The following is a 20511-nucleotide window of genomic DNA, read 5'->3' on the forward strand; positions in this document are numbered from 1 at the left end:
GACTACTGTCTGGTTTTTTTTGGTACAAATAAATAGGTCAAGATTACCTGAATGATCTACAGTATCCAATGACTACTGTCTGGTTTTTTTTTGTACAGATAAATAGGTCAAGAATACTGGAATGATATACAATATCCAATGATTACTAGCTGTTCTTTAGTAATAATAAAAATGTCAAGACTATTTATATGATCTACAATATCCAATGACTACTTGCTATTCTTTTGTACGTACTAAATAAAAACTACCTGAATGATCTAAAGTATTCTAATTAATGTGTATTTTTTTTTTCTTGCAATTACATTTTTCTAATTCAAGAATACAGACTACTAGTATCCTTTCAAACCAAATGATTATGAAGAGACTGTTGTGATAAGCTCTTATACCCCACTAGTCCTATAAACATATGACTTCACATTCTTATTCAAATCTTAACGTTTTTATACTGATATTTTCATTTTTTTTTAATTTTTGAATGCGAAGTGTGACACATTGATAGTAAAAAAAAATGTATCAGAACAGTAAATAGAAATAGTAAATAATGCTCTGGAGGTCATATGTTAACTTATAGGACTAATTACCCACATACTCATTAAATAAGTTACTAGTGACATACACAAATGTAGTTATTTCTGTTACTTGAAGCAAATTCTATTTCTGTACATTTACACAATATTGTTATACTTGTTTTATTTCACATTGAAGATTAGACAAATAGGGATACTCCTTTGATTTTTTTATTTTATGTCAGTCAGGTCCCTTTATATGAAACCTGAAACCACTTCTCTGCCATATTGATATTTTATAACAACTCTGCCCATGACCCATATAATTTGATATTCATTCTTTAACAATATAATATAGTAAGCTATTTTTTTTTTATTTTACACTAATCCACAATCTTTCAATGCCAAATTTTGTCTCCATTTAAGTTTATGCCATTGAACCATCATGGTATTAAACACAATCCCAAGTAATTATGCTGTTATAGTGGGTCACCATATATTCAACTTGGGTGGCATTCCAGTTATTGAAATTTGTGTCAGATTGGATAATGAACTAGACCTTTAGGAATTGATCTTATAATTTAATATGGAGCCATCGTATGCGACCTCTACCCGGTAACAAAAATAAACATGTCAAGCGGCAATATTTATCACCAGAGATTATAAGTCAGAAGAGGATGGATAAGTCTCCAAAATGCTTGCCAAACTGGAACTACAACAAGATCTCCAGACAAGGACGAACAAAACGTTCAAGCCAAAGTTAGTATTTATGTACAAAGAAGTTGAGGGGCTGATTCACGCTATTGCACCAGACAAATTCCTCTTAAAAACATGTCGGAAGAGAACCATAACTGCCGAGAAATTCAAAGACTGAATACCACGAAACAATTATTGTGGAAAAGCAAGTAAAGAATTACTCTTACTGTGAGTGTATTGACATTCCGCCAAGTAAAACACCGTACAATATTCAAACTCACTTTAGGGCCTTTATAATATGGTACAAGTCTGTCAAATGGGCACCTGGTTAAATCGACATCTAGTCAAATCGGCACCTATTTAAAGCCAATTAGGTATCCAATAATAAATATAAATAATTCAACCTTTAAATATGTGAATAAACATGATAAAATTAGGTTAACATTTCTGGCCAACCCCTTCCTTATCTACCTTTTCTTGGGTAAATACTGTAAAATTTCTGGACAACCCATTCCTTATTTTTACTGTTTTTGCTTAAAATACTGTTAAAATATATATTAAACAAATCTAACATGGGTGCCGAATTGACTATATCAAGAGCCGATTTAACCAGGTGCCAATTTGACTAGATGCTGATTTGACTATACCGGGTGCCGAATTGACCAGGTGCCGATTTGACTAGAATTCCGTAAGACAGTGATCGCGTCGATCAGGGCGAATGATCCCACCCCGCCAATAAAACCGTTGTATTAAAGCCAGCATCGATATCGACAATTTATGCACATGTCAATGCACATATCATACAGATACAGTCTGTTACAGACTCTACTGTTGTAACTTTGTAAACAAAGATTGAGTCGGATTTCCGGTACTTCGATCTGTCTTATAACCAATAGAAAGTGGACCAACACGGACACATTATATTTTCTTATAAAAAAGGCAGTGGTTTGTAAAAAGAAAAGACTATCAAGTTTTCCCCGATTAATTATAGATTTTTAATGTTTTAACAATGTTTTAGATTTACTTCACATAATCAATAAAGTTATAAAAATAGATTTATGAGTATCTTAACAACATTGGTTGGTACACTTCGATCTTTTTAGTAATAAGAAGGACCGGAGGTATGTAAACTGGTTCCCGGTTGATTACTACACAAAAACCATAATAAAAGCAAATTCCAGTTTAAATGTAAAATAGTAGATACGAAACCAAGAGCGGTAGACGGAGAAATGTAATGGAAAGTAAATACGAACCAAGCGCAGTAGGCAGAGAAATGTAATGGAAGTTCAGTTCACTAGTATAGAAACATGCCGCTGAAAGCGTCATTTTTCAATAAAAAATATACCTTCATGTGCTACTTTTTGGGTAAAATGAGGTCGAAATTTCAGATATTTGCTCAAAATTCGGATTTGTGGACATATTTTTCCTTGACAGAAATGCATTTCTTTTTTGTTTTAAAAGATACACACAAGCTATTTTTTGTTAAATTATTTATAAGTTCTCTTTTACATAAGTATCATATAAATCAATATAATATTTTGTTTTGAAATAACTAAAATTTATCAAATGTTCATGAATGTAGAAAATAACATCATTTTTTGCAGTATATTTATCAAATATTAAACCAGATGCTCCGCAGGGCGTAGCTTTATACGACCGCAGAGGTTGAACCCTGAACGGTTGGGGCAAGTATGGACACAACATTCAAGCTGGATTCAGCTCTAAATTTGGATTGTGATTAAATAGTTGACACAGCATAGGTTTCTGACACAGAATGAATGTGTTCTAATGAACTTAAAATTTTTGTTTTCTCTTAGAGCAATTCACTATGCTGTTGAATATTAATCCTCTCAAAAAAATGTTTGAAGAAATTTTCTTTTTTATTTATGAAATTTCAAATGAGAAAAATTGAACCCAATTTTTTTAATCACATCCCCCTTTCCCTTATTCCAATACTAATCTCAATTAAAATTTCTAATGGAGTTTGCAACAATAACTACTCATTTAAATACATCATAAAATATTAAGATGTAAAAAAACTGCTTGTTATCACTGAATGGTAAAGATTATTTTAATTTATCAGTTGGTAGTAAAAAGTGAATATACATTGTATATTGTATATAACAAAGATTTAAGTTGATTCTGGACAAAGAAAGATAACTCCAATTAAAAAAAAAATCTTGCTATTGCACAATATTTTGCAATTAGATATTTCTTGCTTACTATTCTGGACAAAGAAAGATAACTCTAATTAAAAAAAATTGCTATTTCACAATATTGTGCAATTAGATATTTCTTGCCATTGCGCAATACTGTGCAATTGAAAAGACTTGCTATTGCACAATACTTAATATAATAATTTTAGATCCTGATTTGGACCAACTTGAAAACTGGGCCCATAATAAATCAAAGAGCTGAAAGCTCTGAAGAAAAATGACGCCACTGTCTCTAATATTGGGATAGTTTTTATGCAAGTCTTGATTTTCACATACTGTCATTAGTTTAACAATGCAACATGTCTCGTAAGCATATAATTGATATTCGTATATATGTGTGTGTGTGAAGTGAAGGTGACAACTGGCTGTTTTTTTAAGACAAATGAATAGGTCAAGACTACCTGAATTGTACAAATAAATACCGTAGAAAGGCTTGTATATTTCTCACTGGTACATAGTCTGAATCCGGGTCCGTTCGCGCCCACTCATGTTCGCCCCCTTTCACTTTCACACCCTAAATGTTCGCACCCAATCTTAATTGGTTTTGTGTTTAATAACTCTGTAAGCAAGTGTTTTCTTATAAGTATAATTGTTGTCATTGTCTCAAAATAAAGTGAGACAGCATTTTTATTTGTGTTGAATAAATCTTAATCATGTTTTGGATAGCGTATTGTTAAAAATAATAATAATCCTTTCTAATTAAAGTGGTATTTTGTCAACGTTTTATTTTGTGTTGAATAACTCTTAATCATGTTTTGGTTAGTGTATTGCTATAACTTTGTTTCATTGACTTCTTTCAAAATGAAGTGAGATTCTGACTATGTTTTTTTCTGTGTGTTGAATAGATTTTATCATGTTTTGGTTATAATAGTGGATTGCTATATTTTGGTTCCTATATTTTATTGTTTCGTTGTTTCAGATCAAAGGGACCAAGCTGTTAAAAACAATTATCTTTTGTGTTTTTCCTTTAAAATCTTCAATGTTTTACTCATACCAAGCTATAAATACATTCAGTATTTACACCAAAGCAATTTAAAACAACAATCATGATTTTTCAATTATTCAATTTGAATTTGAATTAAAATTGAGCGCGAATGAGTAGAGTGCGAACGGACCTTGGGTGCGAACGTGCGAGGTTCGAACCTGCAAGGTGCGAAAGTGTATTGGGCGCGAACAGACCTGATACCACAAAATATTAAGTAGATAATCTTTTTGTTACTGTTATCAAAGGTCTAATGAAACTCAGGTAATTTCAAACATTTGTCAAAGAATTCTAGTCAAACCGGCACCTGGTTAAATTGGCACCTGGACAAATCAGCACCTGGTAAAATCGACACCTGATATAGTCAATTCTTCACCCATGTTAAATATATATTTTAACAGTATTTTAAGCAAAAAGAGTAAAAATAAGTAAGGGGTTGCCAGAATTTTTTTCAGTATTTAAGCAAAAAGAGTTAAATACTAACTTTCACATTTTTGGGTGTTCATTGTACATTTTGTATATATTTATTTTTCTCAACTAAATGACATTTTTGGTGTATTTTTAATGATATATATATGAGTAGTCAAAATAATTTTATTCTGGGACACCTTTCTATGACCGCAAGGCTATGTTAATTTTTTTCTGGGACGCCTTCCTAAGAAAGCCTTCCTACGAAGTTAGCCTTCCTACGAACTTCGTAGGAAGACGTCACAGAAAAAAAATAAAATAGCCTTGCCAGACGTCATAATTATTTGGACTAATACATGAGATATTGGATATTTTTATGCATTATTTAAACCAGTTGAGCATTTTACAGGATTGTTTGTTTAATGCTTTTTAAACTTTACTGAAAAAAAAACACCTTAAATTTTCTTATTATTTGGCATGAAAGTTTGATTTATTGAAAGGGACTCATAGTTTTCCATTTTTTTTTAATAATTGTCTAATTGATAAAACAACAGCTTGGGTAAGGGCTTCGTTGTTTACCTTTATACACAACAACATAATTTCACTTTGGTTTCGTTGTTTACCTAAATACACAACAACATATTCACTATGTACTTGGTAACAGTTATTAATTAATTGAATAGAAAATATTATAACAAATATTATTGGATGCCGAATTGACGTCAAATAGGTGCCGATTTGACTAGATGCCAATTTAACCAGGTGCAGACTTGACTTGTACGTTTCAATTCCTCTGCGATCGTTTGCGGTATTTTCTTGAGAAAAACCTATTTTCCATCATCAAAGAGAAGAAGAAACTGCTTGAAAATGATTCTGGAACGCTTCATGATTGTTAAAATAAGTTAAATTCACTCAAAAAACAATTTTAAAACTTGCGATGTTTAAACAGGAAGTTTCAAAAGCACGTGTAAAAAAAGAAATTAACCGGTGAGAGTGGAAATCCGTACATAACAGATATCACTATAGTACGACTTTGAAAGCAAAACAGTTCCATCCTTTTGTAAAACGGTCTTTAATATACCTATCACATTAATGTTTGAAGGGTCTTAAGCTTATTCAAACCATAAAAGTCGGTATGAAACACCAAAACGGAATGAACAATAACCGATTACGTTTTGTAGTTTACAAATTCTAAACTGGTTCCCGTCAAACTACAACACTTTGTCCGAGTGTAGTGGAATACAAGCAGAAACCAGTTAGTTTGTAAACTGGTTCCTGGCTGATTACTACACAATGACCTCTCATGCATAATTAATGATAACACAAGCAGATTCCAGTTTGTATAGAAAATAGTAAATAGGAAACCAAGCGCGGTAGGCAGAGAAATGTAATGAAGTTCAGGTCGCCAGTAATGGAACAATGACTGCGTCATTTTCCAAAAATCTAAGTACATTTTTGGATTCAGCATATCAAAGAACCCCAAGATTTCAATTTTTGTTAAAATCAGACTAAGTTTAATTTTGGACCCTTTGGACTTTAGTGTAGACCAATTTGAAAACAGGACCAAAAATGAAGAATCTACATACACAGTTAGATTTGGTATATCAAAGAACCCCATTTATTCAATTTTTGATGAAATCAAACAAAGTTTAATTTTGGACCCCGATTTGGACCAACTTGAAAACTGGGCCAATAATCAAGAATCTAAGTACATTTTTAGATTCAGCATATCAAAGAACCTAACTGATTCATTTTTTGTCAAAATCAAACTAAGTTTAATTTTGGACCCTTTGGACCTTAATGTAGACCAATTTGAACCAAAAGTTAAGAATCTACATACACAGTCATGACAGTTAGATTCGGCATATCAAAGAACCCCAATTATTCAATTTTGATGAAATCAAACAAAGTTTAATTTTGGACCCTTTGGGCCCCTTATTCTGTTGGGACCAAAACTCCCAAAATCAATACCAACCTTCCTTTTATGGTCATAAACCTTGTGTTTAAATTTCATAGATTTCTATTTACTTATACTAACGTTATGGTGCGAAAACCAAGAAAAATGCTTATTTGGGTCCCTTTTTGGCCCCTAATTCCTAAACTGTTGGGACCTAAACTCCCAAAATCAATACCAACCTTTTGTAGTCATTAACATTGTGTTTAAATTTCATTGATTTCTATTTACTTAAACTAAAGTTATTGTGCGAAAACCAAGAATAATGCTTATTTGGGCCCTTTTTTGGCCCCAAATTCCTAAACTGTTGAAACCAAAACTCCCAAAAATCAATCCCAACCGTTCTTTTGTGGTCATAAACCTTGTGTCAAAATTTCATAGATTTCTATTAACTTAAACTAAAGTTATAGTGCGAAAACCAAGAAAATGCTTATTTGGGCCCTTTTTGGCCCCTAATTCCTAAAATGTTGGGACCAAAACTCCCAAAATCAATACCAACCTTCCTTTTGTGGTCATAAACCTTGTGTTAATATTTCATAGATTTCCATTCACTTTTACTAAAGTTAGAGTGCGAAAACTAAAAGTATTCGGACGACGACGCAGACGACGACGCCAACGTGATAGTAATATACGACGATAATTTTTTCAAATTTTGCGGTCGTATAAAAATTGCATCATTGACTTTTTCATGAAATTAGGTACAAATAATCTTCATACCTAATAAAACCGAATGTTATTTTAAAAAAGAGGGGTTCATGAACTCGCTAAATAGTTAAATCAGTTTGAATGATAAAATTCAGTCAAACAATGCATCTTTTCCCAATATGTCACAGTTTGACGTCGCAAAAATAACATTTTCTGTTAGCAAGATCATTATAATTACCTCCCCTGTTACTGTAACATATGCCCTTAAAACTGCCAGGTTTTTATAAAAAAAAACAAAAAAAAAACAGCAGTCTTAATTAAGCCAGATTTGTGTTTTGTCTAGACATAAAACTCATCAGTAAAGGCCAAAATAATTTGAAGGTCAAATAAAAAATATGAGGTTGTACAACATTGAAAACTAAAACTCCAAAAAGTAATGGCTGCACTAGAAAGGAGTAGGTCCGGTAAGGACTGATTTTGGCCTCAAATTTCAGTTTCATCTGACGAAAGATTTTGATCCCTTTTTAAACACTTAAGTGTCTATTTCATATGATGCAATTAGTTTATGTGAAAGATTTTAACTTATTTAGTCATTAAAAACGATCCGATTCAGGCTCAAATATGAGAAATCTACCAAATATGCAAAAAAATGTCACTTTTCAGATGGTTTTTGTCAAAATCGAAAGTGGCTGCATCCGTGTTCATCCTCAATCTTTATATATGTTATGTATTATCATCAAATACAACTTCCATTTCAATATTTTGGATGAACACAAATGCGGCCACTTTCGTTTTACACGGAAACCGTCTAAAATTTAACTAAAATACTGGAATTGTGAAGATTTCAGTTATTTAGCATGAATTAATGGTGCTAGTTCTCAACATATGTGCATTGTATTGTCAAAAACAGCCCATATTTATGTAACAGAACCTTTCTACTATCCAATAAATGACTAAAAGTTTACATTTTAACAATTTTGTAAAACTGCTATATTTTGGGGCCAAAAAGGGGTCTTACTGGACCTACTCCTTTAAATTGTACATGTTTTAACCAGCATCGTTTTGTACATAATAATCTCACCTTCTCATTAAGAGTTCAACATCAGATTCATCAATAGTTTTTCTCCCAGCATGCAATGCAAAAGCCTCTAAAGTTTTAAAGGTATTTTCAAAATATGTATCAGTGCTGCAATAAAAAAATCAAAACTATTAATATTTTTTTAGTCAGTGTCAGCTCAAATTATTTACTATAAAAATAGAAGAAAGAAATAATAATTTAAAAACTTCCAAGCCTATTTCCCTCTCAATTAATCAAATTATCCTCTATTATACAGTCATCATATTCAATATCACTAAAATAATATCAACAGCCTGTTTGTCAAATCAAGAACATAGCAAGAAGGTGTCCATAGTACACAGATGCCCCACTCACACTATCATTTTCTATGTTCAGTTGACCGTGTTGGAGTCAAACACTTTTTAAAATTGGCATTAAAATTAGACAGATTATATCATAGGGATCATGTGTAGTAAGTTTCATGTCGATTGGAATTAAACCTCATCAAAAACTACCTTGACCAAAACTTAAACTTGAAGCTGAACAAATGGACGGACAAACGGAAAGACGAACCAAGATACAGACCAAAAACATAATGCCTAAGTGGAGTGCAAAGAAATATTAATAAAAGATCAGGATAATCATCATTAAAAAGGCAATACATAACTCCAATAAATAGTCAGTTGATGATTATTTATATCATCAGACTTTTGTGACTGTTGTACAATGTGTCGTAATAACAATGTGTGTTGTTGACAGTCTATCTATCTATTGAGGATAACGATAACAGGCCAAAAACACTAAAATTAGCCAAAAATCATCATTTATTAGGGGTTATAACTGTTGTATGATGTATTAGGTGGAAAAAGACCTTGTATTGCTGATAATTTTTCATGTTCACACTTTTTTTTTTATCTATAATAGTTTTTAAGAGACTAAAAGCCTAAAACTAGTCAAACTTATCTTTTGAAGCAACAATTTCAGTCATTTAAGTTTTTTTTAATGCATCCATATATATTTTTTTAAATAATACAACTTACTATTTAATGAGTTCATCCATGGTATCAGGAGCAGCTTTCATGTTACAGAAATGCTGAAATGCCTGTTTTATTGTATTGTTTGGTAATACTGAAGATACAGTCTTTTTACTTTTCTTTATGTCTGGTTTCCTCTGAGGAATTGGTCTGGAAAAAATGTCATTTAATACAATGATTATATATTAAAACTAGAGGCTCTCAAGAGCCTGTATCGCTCACCTGATTTTACTTGGGTTTTTGAAATCATATGAAAAAATATAAAATTTGGCTAAAAGTGACAACACAACCTCATTGATAAGGAAAGGAACATGTTTAATTTCATTCAAAAGTCCCCCACTGGCGGCCATCTTGGATGGCGGATCGGCTACAAAGTAACAACACTTGGTCAGCACCTCATAAGGAACATTCATGCCATGTTTGGTTTTATTCCATTCAGTGGTTCTCTAAAAGAAGTCATTTGTATGCATTTCACATAGGGTCCTATGTTAAACTAAGTCCCCTGCTGGCGGCCATCTTGGATGATGGATCTGCTACAAAGTAACAACACTTGGTCAGCACCTCATAAGAACATTCATGCAATGTTTAGTTTTATTCCATTCAGTGGTTCTCTAAAAGAAGTCATTTGTATGCATTTCCAATAGGGTCCTATGTTAAACTAAGTCCCTGCTGGCGGCCATCTTCGATAATGGATCGGCTACAAAGTAACAACACTTGGTCAGCACCACATTAGGAACATTCATGCCATGTTTGATTTCATTCCATTCAGTGGTTCTCTAAAAGAAGTCATTTGTATGCATTTCCCATAGGATCCTATGTTAAACTAAGTCCCATGCTGGCGGCCATCTTGGATGATGGATGGGCTACAAAGTAACAACACATGGTCAGCCAGCATAAGGAACATTCATGCAATGTTTGGTTTCATACCATTCAGTTGTTCTCTAAAAGAAGTCATTTGTATGCATTTCCCATAGGGTCCTATGTTAAACTAAGTCCCCCCGCTGGCGTCCATCTTGGATAATGGATCGGCAACAAAGTAACAACACTTGGTCAGCACCACATTAGGAACATTCATGCCATGTTTGATTTCATTCCATTCAGTGGTTCTCTAAAAGAAGTCATTTGTATGCATTTCCCATAGGGTCCTATGTTAAACTAAGTCCCCCGCTGGCGGCCATCTTGGATGATGGATTGGCTACAAAGTAACAACACTTGGTCAGCACTCCATACGGAACATTCATGCTATGTTTGGTTTCATTCCATTTAGTGGTTCTCTAGAAGAAGTCATTTGTATGCATTTCCCATAGGGTCCTATGTTAAACTAAGTCCCCCGCTGGCGGCCATCTTGGATGATGGATCGGCTACAAAGTAACAACACTTGGTCAGCACCCCATAAGGAACATTCATGCTATGTTTGGTTTTATTCCATTCAGTGGTTCTCTAAAAGAAGTCATTTGTATGCATTTCCCATAGGGTCCTATGTTAAACTAAGTTCCCGGCTGGCGGCCATCTTGGATGATGGATCGGCAACAAAGTAACAATACTTGGTCAGCACCTCATAAGGAACATTCATGCCATGTTTGGTTTCATTCCATTCAGTGGTTCTCTAGAGGAAGTCATTTGTATGCATTTCCCATAGGGTCCTATGTTAAACTAAGTCCCCCGCTGGCGGCCATCTTGGATGATGGATCGGCAACAAAGTAACAACACTTGGTCAGCACCTCATAAGCAACATTCATGCCATGTTTGGTTTCATTCAATTCAGTGGTTCTCTAAAAGAAGTCATTTGTATGCATTTCCCATAGGGTCCTATGTTAAACTAAGTCCCCGGCTAGCAGCCATCTTGGATGATGGATCAGCAACAAAGTAACAACACTTGGTCAGTACCTCATAAGGAACATTCATGCCATGTTTGGTTTCATTCCATTCAGTGGTTCTCTAAAAGAAGTCATTTGTATGCATTTCCCATAGGGTCCTATGTTAAACCAAGTCCCCCGCTGGCGGCCATCTTGGATGATGGATCGGCTACAAAGTAACAACACTTGGTCAGCACCTCATAAGGAACATTCATGCCATGTTTGGTTCCATTCCATTCAGTGGTTCTCTAGAAGAAGTTCAAAATGTAAATTGTTAACGACGACGACGACGGACGACGACGGACGACGGACGCCAAGTGGTGAGAAAAGCTCACTTGGCCCTTCGGGCCAGGTGAGCTAAAAATGCTAGTTGTGATAAAGACTACCGGTACTTCAAAATCATAATAGTAAAGAAACAAGATCAACATATGCAAAACCAGAATGGCTGCTTTCTTCCTGACCAACTTTATGACAACAATATTTTAATGTTCACCAACCGATGTAGACCTTTGAGTCATAATGTGAGGGTTAAATAGGCAAGTCAAGGTCATAAAATACGCCCACTTGACCCAAAAAGTTCACCGTTTTCTAATAGTAATCAAGAAACTAACTTTTCATTTGATTCCTTTTTAGGTTTATCATTTAACCTTAATATATTGAAGATGTAAAAAAGGAGAATGATGATTTTGTTTTTCAGGTCAAAAGATCAAACATCAAGGTCACAGCTGCTTATAGAAGACTGAAAAATAAAGAAAAATTAATTGCAATTTGTTGTTTGTTGGAGGTGTTTTAAGGTACACTTGTCATGCTTGGTGGATTGTAATAAAAAGTTAATAAAAGGTTGAAAGTAGAAAAAGGTAGGTAGTTGATCAATTTAGGTTGATTGTTTAAAAGTCATCATTGTGGCGATTAAAATTTGTCATTTGCAAAAGAATTTGGCGAAGAAAATATATATAACGATTTATTTTCTTCCATCTTGTTTATTTACTTTTTTCTGGGTTTCTCGGACTTTACCTGATCGGACAATACTCGGAATTCTCCTTGAGCTCGTTAAGATTTTGACAGATAATCAATAATCAGCTGATTGCATTTTATAGCTATCAACAACAAAGGACTAATTAATATAGGTGTTGATTGTATTGTTTGATAAAATGATATGGTTTAATGGCGTCTGTTACATGTCTTATAAAGGATTAATTAACCACTTTCCGACACACGTGTTTGAAGCAAACTTTTAACGTCTCCTCTCCTTCTTTTAAAGATAGTCCAGAAAAGAAAACTGTCGTTATAATTATTATGTTAAGAAAGAAAAATCTCCAATTTAAAATTTTAATCATTGACTTTGAAATAGATATTTGTTTTGAGAGAGTACTTTAAAGTCTTTTGAGTGACACACCTGTTTCAAGCATAGTTTTACGTCTCAACTTTTTCATTTACAATGGTCTAGAAAAAAAACTATCGTTATGAAGAAATCTATTCAAATGAGAGTAACTCTTCAATGTAATGACTTCACCTTAAATGAGGGATCAATTTTATAAAGTGATTAAAACTTTTGTTTTGTTGTAAAAACCACTTCTTAGTACAAAAGGGCACATATTTTTAGTCTGAAGACTGTATATCTTTCTTGTATTATATGGTCTAAACAATTATCAATTTTTTTTGTTATATTCAGGGACATATCTTTTTTACTATTAAAAATAAGTGGCCCCCTCTTTTAGTAAAATTGTTCAAAATATAAGTTCTTCTTTTTAAAAGTAAATGTTTAGTGTTTATTCATTACAATTTAGACTCTAAGATAAGTTTGAGAGAATAAGCATAGACAACAATGAAGCAAACTCATCTTATTAAAGGGGAGGGTAGAAAAAAGCAAATTTTAAACGAAAAATATATTTATGTTACTTGGCGAAACAAATAATAAAGTGGTAAAAAACAAATTGTTTTGGCGAAAGATGTTGAGAAAAAATAATTGATCCAGGGGAAACCCTGAAAGTCATGGTCATAGTTGCTAAGAGTAGCTGAACACTGCATTTGTTTAAATTCTTTGTTTTTTTTTATGAAATCACCCGATTACGTTTTAATTATTCTTTAATCTTTACTAACTTTATTGTTAAGGGCATACGATACAGTTTTGAACTTGTATTTACAAGTTGATGAAAATTTGCATGTATGCAATTTTTTACCTGATTAAATTAAATATGTAATAAAAAATATATCTTCATGTGCTACTTTTTGAGTAAAATGAGGTCGAAATTTTGTATATTAGCTCAAAATTCAGATTTGGGTCTGTCTTTTCTTTTTCGAACACAAAAAGAACACAAATTGTTTTTTGTTAAATAATCGGTAATTTCTGTATTTTATAAGTATCGTTAAAAATTATGCAATTTTTATTCCGAAATAACTCTATATTTATCAAATGGTCATGAATAGAGTAAAAAACGTCATTTTTGGCTGCATGTTTATCAAAATTAAAAAAATTGCGCTATTTACAGTTTTATAAAATTTAGGTCACATAATCTCCTTGCAAAATGAAACAAATTGCTGTTTTAAAAAATAGGGGTACATGCACTCGTTTTCAAATTAAATCAGTTTGAATGATAAAAAAACAGTCGAAAAATGCATCTTTTCCCGATATGTCATAGTTTGACGTCGAGAAAATAACATTTTACGTTAGCAAAGTCATTACCTTCCCTGTAACTGTATCATATGTCCTTAACTGAAATTATCATTAACCATTGTTCCTGATGCTATGAGCATGTGACAAGTAATACAGAAACCTCATTCCATGACTTGTTGCTAGAGGGTCATGAGTAGTAACAACACATTTCTGGACATTTTTACTAATGTAACATTTAAAGACATCTTGAATATTAGATACATGGAATTAATCTCAGATACACAAGTTATGTCACTATATCCTAACGGTCTCAATGAAACTAGAAATTCTCAAGCAAGGCTAACAATGTAACACATGCAACCCCTTGATTTCCTCCTAATATAACCTTGATCTTGCGGAATCACAATCAAATCTAAATCACAACGCACTCTCTGGAAGTGGACAACAGTAATATCAAGCGTCTCTTCAAAACCCACACACATTTAATTCTGAAATGATAGATATTGATAGTGTTTGAACACGGTTTAATTTTTTTTTTTATAAAGAATCACCTTGGTATTTGTTTCTGGACAGGTTTAACAGGTGCAGGTGTACTGCTATATATTGGTGTCGGAATCTGTGAAATATCTCCTCTCAAGTGGGGTGTCTTTAGTTTGTATAACTCTATAGTATCAAGCTGAAATGCATATACATTTTTATTTATCATATTATACAGGTAAGTCTTTTGTTCTCACTTCAGAAACAGTTTCAACCAATTCAATATAAAAGTATATGTAGCAAAAATACTTTCCTCATTACAAAGGAGGTATAAAGTATAAATTAACATTTGACTTCTGAAGAAGGAAATGAATTAAGTTATTAACACATGAGACAAACATATAGTGCATTTATTAGAAGTAGCTGGACACTCTTGACATAAGAGTTTTCTACTTTTTGAAAAAACAATCCCAAATAATTTTGTTTGTAAAGTCATAAGTTTGGTAGTCAGTTAGACATGCTAGATGTGCTTTGGCTATTTGGTCAGGTGTCAATGATAGATAACTGACATGTCTATTATTCATTACTTTGCAATCAGTTTAAATAAAGGCAACAGTAGTATACCGCTGTTCAAAACTCGTAAATCTATGGACAAACAAGAATGTGTCCACAGTACACGGATGCCCCACTCACACTATTATTTTCTATGTTTAGTGGACCGTGAAATTGGAATAAATTCTCTAATTTGGCATTAAAATTAAAATGATCTTATCAAAGGGAACATGTATACTAAGTTTCAGGTTGATTGGACTTCTACTTCATCAAAAACTACCTTGACCAAAAACTTTAACCTGAAATTTGCACTATCATTTTCTATGTTCAGTGAACCGTAAAATTGGGGTCAAAACTATAATTTGGCATTTAAATTAGTAAGATCATATCATAGGGCACATGTATACTAAGTTTCAAGTTGATTGGACTTCAACTTCATCAAAAACTACCTTGACCAAAAACTTTAACCTGAAATTTGCACTATCATTTTCTATGTTCAGTGAACCGTAAAATTGGGGTCAAAACTATAATTTGGCATTTAATTTAGAAAGATCATATCATAGGGCACATGTATACTAAGTTTCAAGTTGATTGGACTTCAACTTCATCAAAAACTACCTTGACCAAAAACTTTAACCTGAAGCGGGACAGACAAACGGACGAACGGACGCACAGACCAGAAAACATAATGCCCCTCTACTATCGTAGGTGGGGCATAAAAACATAATTGGGGTAACAAACTAAAACTGAGGGAAACGCATTAAATATAAGAGGAGAACAACGACACAACATTAAAATGTAACACACACAGCAACGGACTAAGCATTAGACAAAATTTGATGAGAATAACAAATATAACATCAAAACCAAATACATGAATTTGGGATAGAAATCAGCTTACTAGCATATATATTTTTCTTGGTGTAAATATTTATTATTCAATTTTCTGAAGAAAAAAAATCATTTTGATTGATTGAAACATGAATACCAAAAAATATTTTTTATTCATCATGTTCATCATTCATCAATGTTTATTGGTCACAGTTTGATTAATTTTTTGTTTGTTTGGTATAATTAATAAATGATATCAGGGTTGGCAAAGTATTACCCGCCCGGGAAAACCCAGGCGGGAATTCCCGGGTTTTCCTGGGCTGGGCAATACTCCCAGAAATGGGTAATACTGGGTAATACTGGGCAATAAGACTTTTTAAGCTTATTTTAACACAAAATAGTAAAGTCTTGTTGTAGTTTCATAGTATTATAGCTAAAAATATACATTTTATACAGATAACCATTGAGAGTCATGTTTCTAGAAGATTGAAAATTCAATTTCATTCTTTTCTTCACTACTTCTATGCAGGCAGAATACAAAATTTGAATATTTTCGAATTATTAATACCTTGTTAATTTCCATGTATTGTTTCAACTATCCAAACTTAAAAAAAAAATGCGTTTTATAGCAGTGTTTATGTGAATTGTAAATTTAAATGTCTATGCAATCATATTGCTAAATAAACATCCTACAGGGTCAAGTCATTAACCCTTATAGAAATGAAAAGGCTGAATAGTTATATAAACATATCAATGTCCTAATGTGAATAATTACTTATTAATTAGTGATGTACATATAAAGAATGCAAAAGTAATTTTTCTTACATTTTCTTGTTAATTCTTAATGTAAGATAAATACATTTGAAAAATGAATTCTTTGAAAATATGTTAACAGTTTGACCAATCTAGACGAACGGGTGATTTAATAGACTTTCAGAAGAGAATTATTGATAAAGGCCTTTTCCATTAATATTTGTGTAATGTGTGACTACATGTTTACTTGTTAAATAGTTGCAAGAATAGTACTTTTTTCAAATGTATATACACTTGTATCATCACTCTCAAACAAGTAAACTAATTTATAAATCAAAATGTGTTTATAAATATCTTAAATGTATTGCAACTGAGTTTGATCACTGAATCCTCTTTAAAATTCAGGCCAGTATTTTATATTACCCAGTATTACCCATTAAAACCCAGTAAAACCCGGGTTTTCCCAGTATTTCCCACTGGGCTGGGCAATACTCATAAAACCCGGGTTTTTGCCAACTCTGAATGATATACACCAGTGACATTATTTTTTGTTTGTCCATGCATTGATATTGTGAGTCAAAAGAAAAATTTCAAAAATAAGCAATCTTGTAAATTGTAAACTAGTTTATATCCATGATATCAACTCCATTTCTGTCTACAGTCTAATGAATATTAAAATGATAAACCTTAAGTTTGACTTGCAAATTATCTAGCTTTTAAATGCACCAACTTCATTTAAAAGAAATTAAGGACCATTTACATGCATAATTATGCATCAAAGCCTCATCAGGTTATTGTTCACAATTTCTGAATATTAAAAGTACTCAGCTGTCTAGAATTGACCTCAAACAAGAATCAGTTCAACTTACCTCCTCACCAGATTCCTCTTCACTTTCATGTACCTCCAATCTATCAGTTACTGCTAAAATATAACAAAATGAAGGCCATAAAAATTTGATTATGAAAATGATAAGGAATTACTATTTACTACAAGAAATAACAATGCTGAATATTGACAAAGTCAGTCACATCCCAAAAACTTATTGATAAATAGTGTGACATGGACAAAAATATGATCATTGAGTTGGGCCATTACACCATGTTAAAATAGTGTTAGCCTATTGGATACTGTATATTCAGTAATTATTGTGTGCTTTATTACTGCGATACTTCAAGAATGGACAATACAGCAAGATTTATAATCTCAATTTCAGAAAATCTGCAAACAGATAATGCATTATGAGATTCAAGTTCTTATAATATTCACCAAGTAGCATTATTGAGGGGGAGGACAGGGGGTACCCTTCTCCCTTCTCCCACCCCTCTTCTCCTTTCTCCTACCCCTTTCTCCTTTCTCCCATTAGAATAAAACATCTCCTTTTGAGATATTTTTTCTTGAAATATTAGATAATTTTTTAAAAGGAGAGATATTTTATTTTTTCTCCTTTCTCCAACTTTTTCTCCTTTCTCCCAGCCTTCCTCTCCTTTCTCCTACCCCCTTTCTCCTTTCTCCCACCCCTTTTCTCCTTTCTCCTACCCCCTTTCTCCCTTTCTCCCTTACCCCTGTCCTCCCCCTCATTATTCACATTTAAAAAAAAACTCACAATAATTTCTGGATTTCAATATAACATAGATTTTACAAAATTAATGATTTTTTAGTTTGTATTTCAAAATTTAACTGAAAAAAATAATATATTCTCTTACCCTGTTGTGACACATTAACTGATTTATGTGACAACTTCCTAAGTGAACTGTTTGTAATTGGCAGTGCTGAATTGGTCATGTTTTCTCCAAGATTTGATTGATTTCTAACTGATCTGTTTGGAGTTCCAGATGATTTAGCATTGTTTGAAATATTCATTGACAAATTTTTGATCGGTATTCTTCCTGGAGTCCTGTTCATTGAATTGCCTGTCATAGGAACTCTTTTTGGAGTAGAACCAGACGATGGAGTAACTGGTACCCTGCTTGGTGTACCCAGCTGTTTATTTATAAGAATTCTGGCTGGTGTGCTGCTGGATAAAGGCTTTATATTCTCAAGTATTGTTACATTTGAACTCAGTGGTGTTCTCATAGGTGGCTTTAGTTTTGACTGTGACCTTATCTGGCTCCTTGGTGTTTTCTCAGTCTTACTATCCTGCTCATCATTTTGTACCGACATCAATATATCCTTAGTCCTATTTTGTGATTTTTGGTTATTCTTCAGACTAGAACCAGAAGATGGCACTATTGAATTCAATGCTTTTCCTGGTGATCTGTCAGATGGTGTCTGACCATGAGCTTCAGTTTGCCTATTTTGTGAAGTGTCCATATGAGATTTAGTCAATCTAGACTTGTCAGCATTATCATATGAAACAGGTATACCTGCAGTCTGTGACAGACTTGATTCAGTATCTCCTGATTCACCTTGTAATGATCCATCAGTTTCTCCCGATTCATTCTGTGATAATTCATTTGTTTTTACCGCCTCCCTAGGTGTATTTGTTGTTCTTGATAGAGTGGCATTTAATGCTGAGGGGTGTACAGATGAAGATGTATTAAGAGCAGTACTTCTCCTTGATGGAGTCAGGCCAGACTTGTCAGGAGATTGAAGTGTTGTAGACTTGTGTAGGTTTTCTTTCCTCCTTGATGGGGTCTGATCAGATGTTTTTGGAGATTGAAATGTTGTAGACCTGTTTGCGTCCTCAGTTCCCCTTGATGGGGTCAGATCAGACTCCCAATGAGACGAATTACTGTTTTTGGATTGAGTCCTTCTTGATGGTGTTAAGTCTTCATGTTTATGCAATGTTGAAGATCTACTGACAATCTGAGTTCTTCGTGAGGGTGTTAAGTCTGAATTTCTGTCAATCTGAGTTCTTTGTGATGGTGTTAAGTCTGATTCACTGATAATCTGAGTTCTCCTTGAGGGTATTAAGTCTAAATTACTGTCAATCCGAGTTCTTCCTGACGGTGTTGAGGCTAATTCACTGACAACCTGTGTTCTTCGGGATGGTGAAAAGTCTGATTCGTATGGAACATGAAATGCTGTTGACTTATTAAGAGTACCAGTCCTTTGTGATCTTGTAAGATCTGTTTGATTCAACAATGACTCCTTCAAACTTAGAGGTCTTTTTGATGGAGTCAAATCTGAGTCAGTAGTCAAGTTAACATTTTGAATACTTTTTGATGGAGTAAAGTTTTGTTCTATTATCAATGAACCTTCTTTTGACTTGTCTGGAGTTGAATTTCTATTTGATGGGGACAAGTTTGATTCAACAGGCAGTGAAACCATTGGGGACCTGACTGATGTTCTTCTTGATGGTGTCAAATCTTCATGTGGTATTGTCTTTCCTGGACTAAAATAAGACCTATTGTTCATGGATCTTTCTAAGACCTGTGTATGTAGAGACCCCATGGATAATCTACTAGACATCCTCTGACCTCTTCTAAATGTTTGAATATCTGTAATCAACAACAATTCTTTAGTCCAAATACTGTTGTGTGAATTACCTCAATAGCTGATTGTAAAAAGATCATAAAACCATGAAAAAAATACTTGAATCTTGAAACTAATTTCATAAACACAGGAAACTAAAAAGAACAACAGCGGTTTAAAGAAATTTTTGGTAGCAAACCAGTGTTTAAGTGAGGTGATTGTTGAATGTAAGAGATGTACAATTATGCATTCCCTAACACATGTATTGCATTTGTATGAAATCCTTGCTTCAAACATTATTCTAATATTAATGGCAGTAAGTTTCTGGACACTAAACAATTTTGCAATGTTTCATGATGTAGGTAGACATTATCATATCAGTCATTATTGGGTATATGAATATTCATTTCATATAAAAAAAAATAATAGCAGAAAATCAAAATAGTGACTTAAAAAAAATTAAAATATAACTGACACATACATCAATTTGACAGCAACCCAACAACACAACAATC

General features: G+C 33.0%; 1 protein-coding gene across 3 annotated transcripts in view; it reads right to left on the reverse strand.

Moving 5' to 3' along the window:
• The window catches only part of LOC139523282 (centromere protein T-like), a 34093-nt gene that overhangs the window by 1648 nt on the left and 11934 nt on the right, over positions 1-20511 (reverse strand). For 2 of the 3 annotated variants that reach the window (XM_071317147.1, XM_071317149.1), the window contains 5 exons: positions 18286-20022; positions 17451-17503; positions 14520-14644; positions 9505-9648; positions 8489-8593 (listed from right to left, as the gene is read on the reverse strand). In XM_071317147.1, coding sequence (XP_071173248.1) covers positions 8489-8593; positions 9505-9648; positions 14520-14644; positions 17451-17503; positions 18286-20022 — 2164 coding nt within the window. The remainder of the gene's footprint in view (positions 1-8488; positions 8594-9504; positions 9649-14519; positions 14645-17450; positions 17504-18285; positions 20023-20511) is intronic. The other variant, XM_071317148.1, reaches the window with a different exon arrangement.

Source organism: Mytilus edulis, chromosome 5 (genome assembly GCF_963676685.1).
Source record: "Mytilus edulis chromosome 5, xbMytEdul2.2, whole genome shotgun sequence".
NCBI lineage: Eukaryota > Metazoa > Mollusca > Bivalvia > Mytilida > Mytilidae > Mytilus > Mytilus edulis.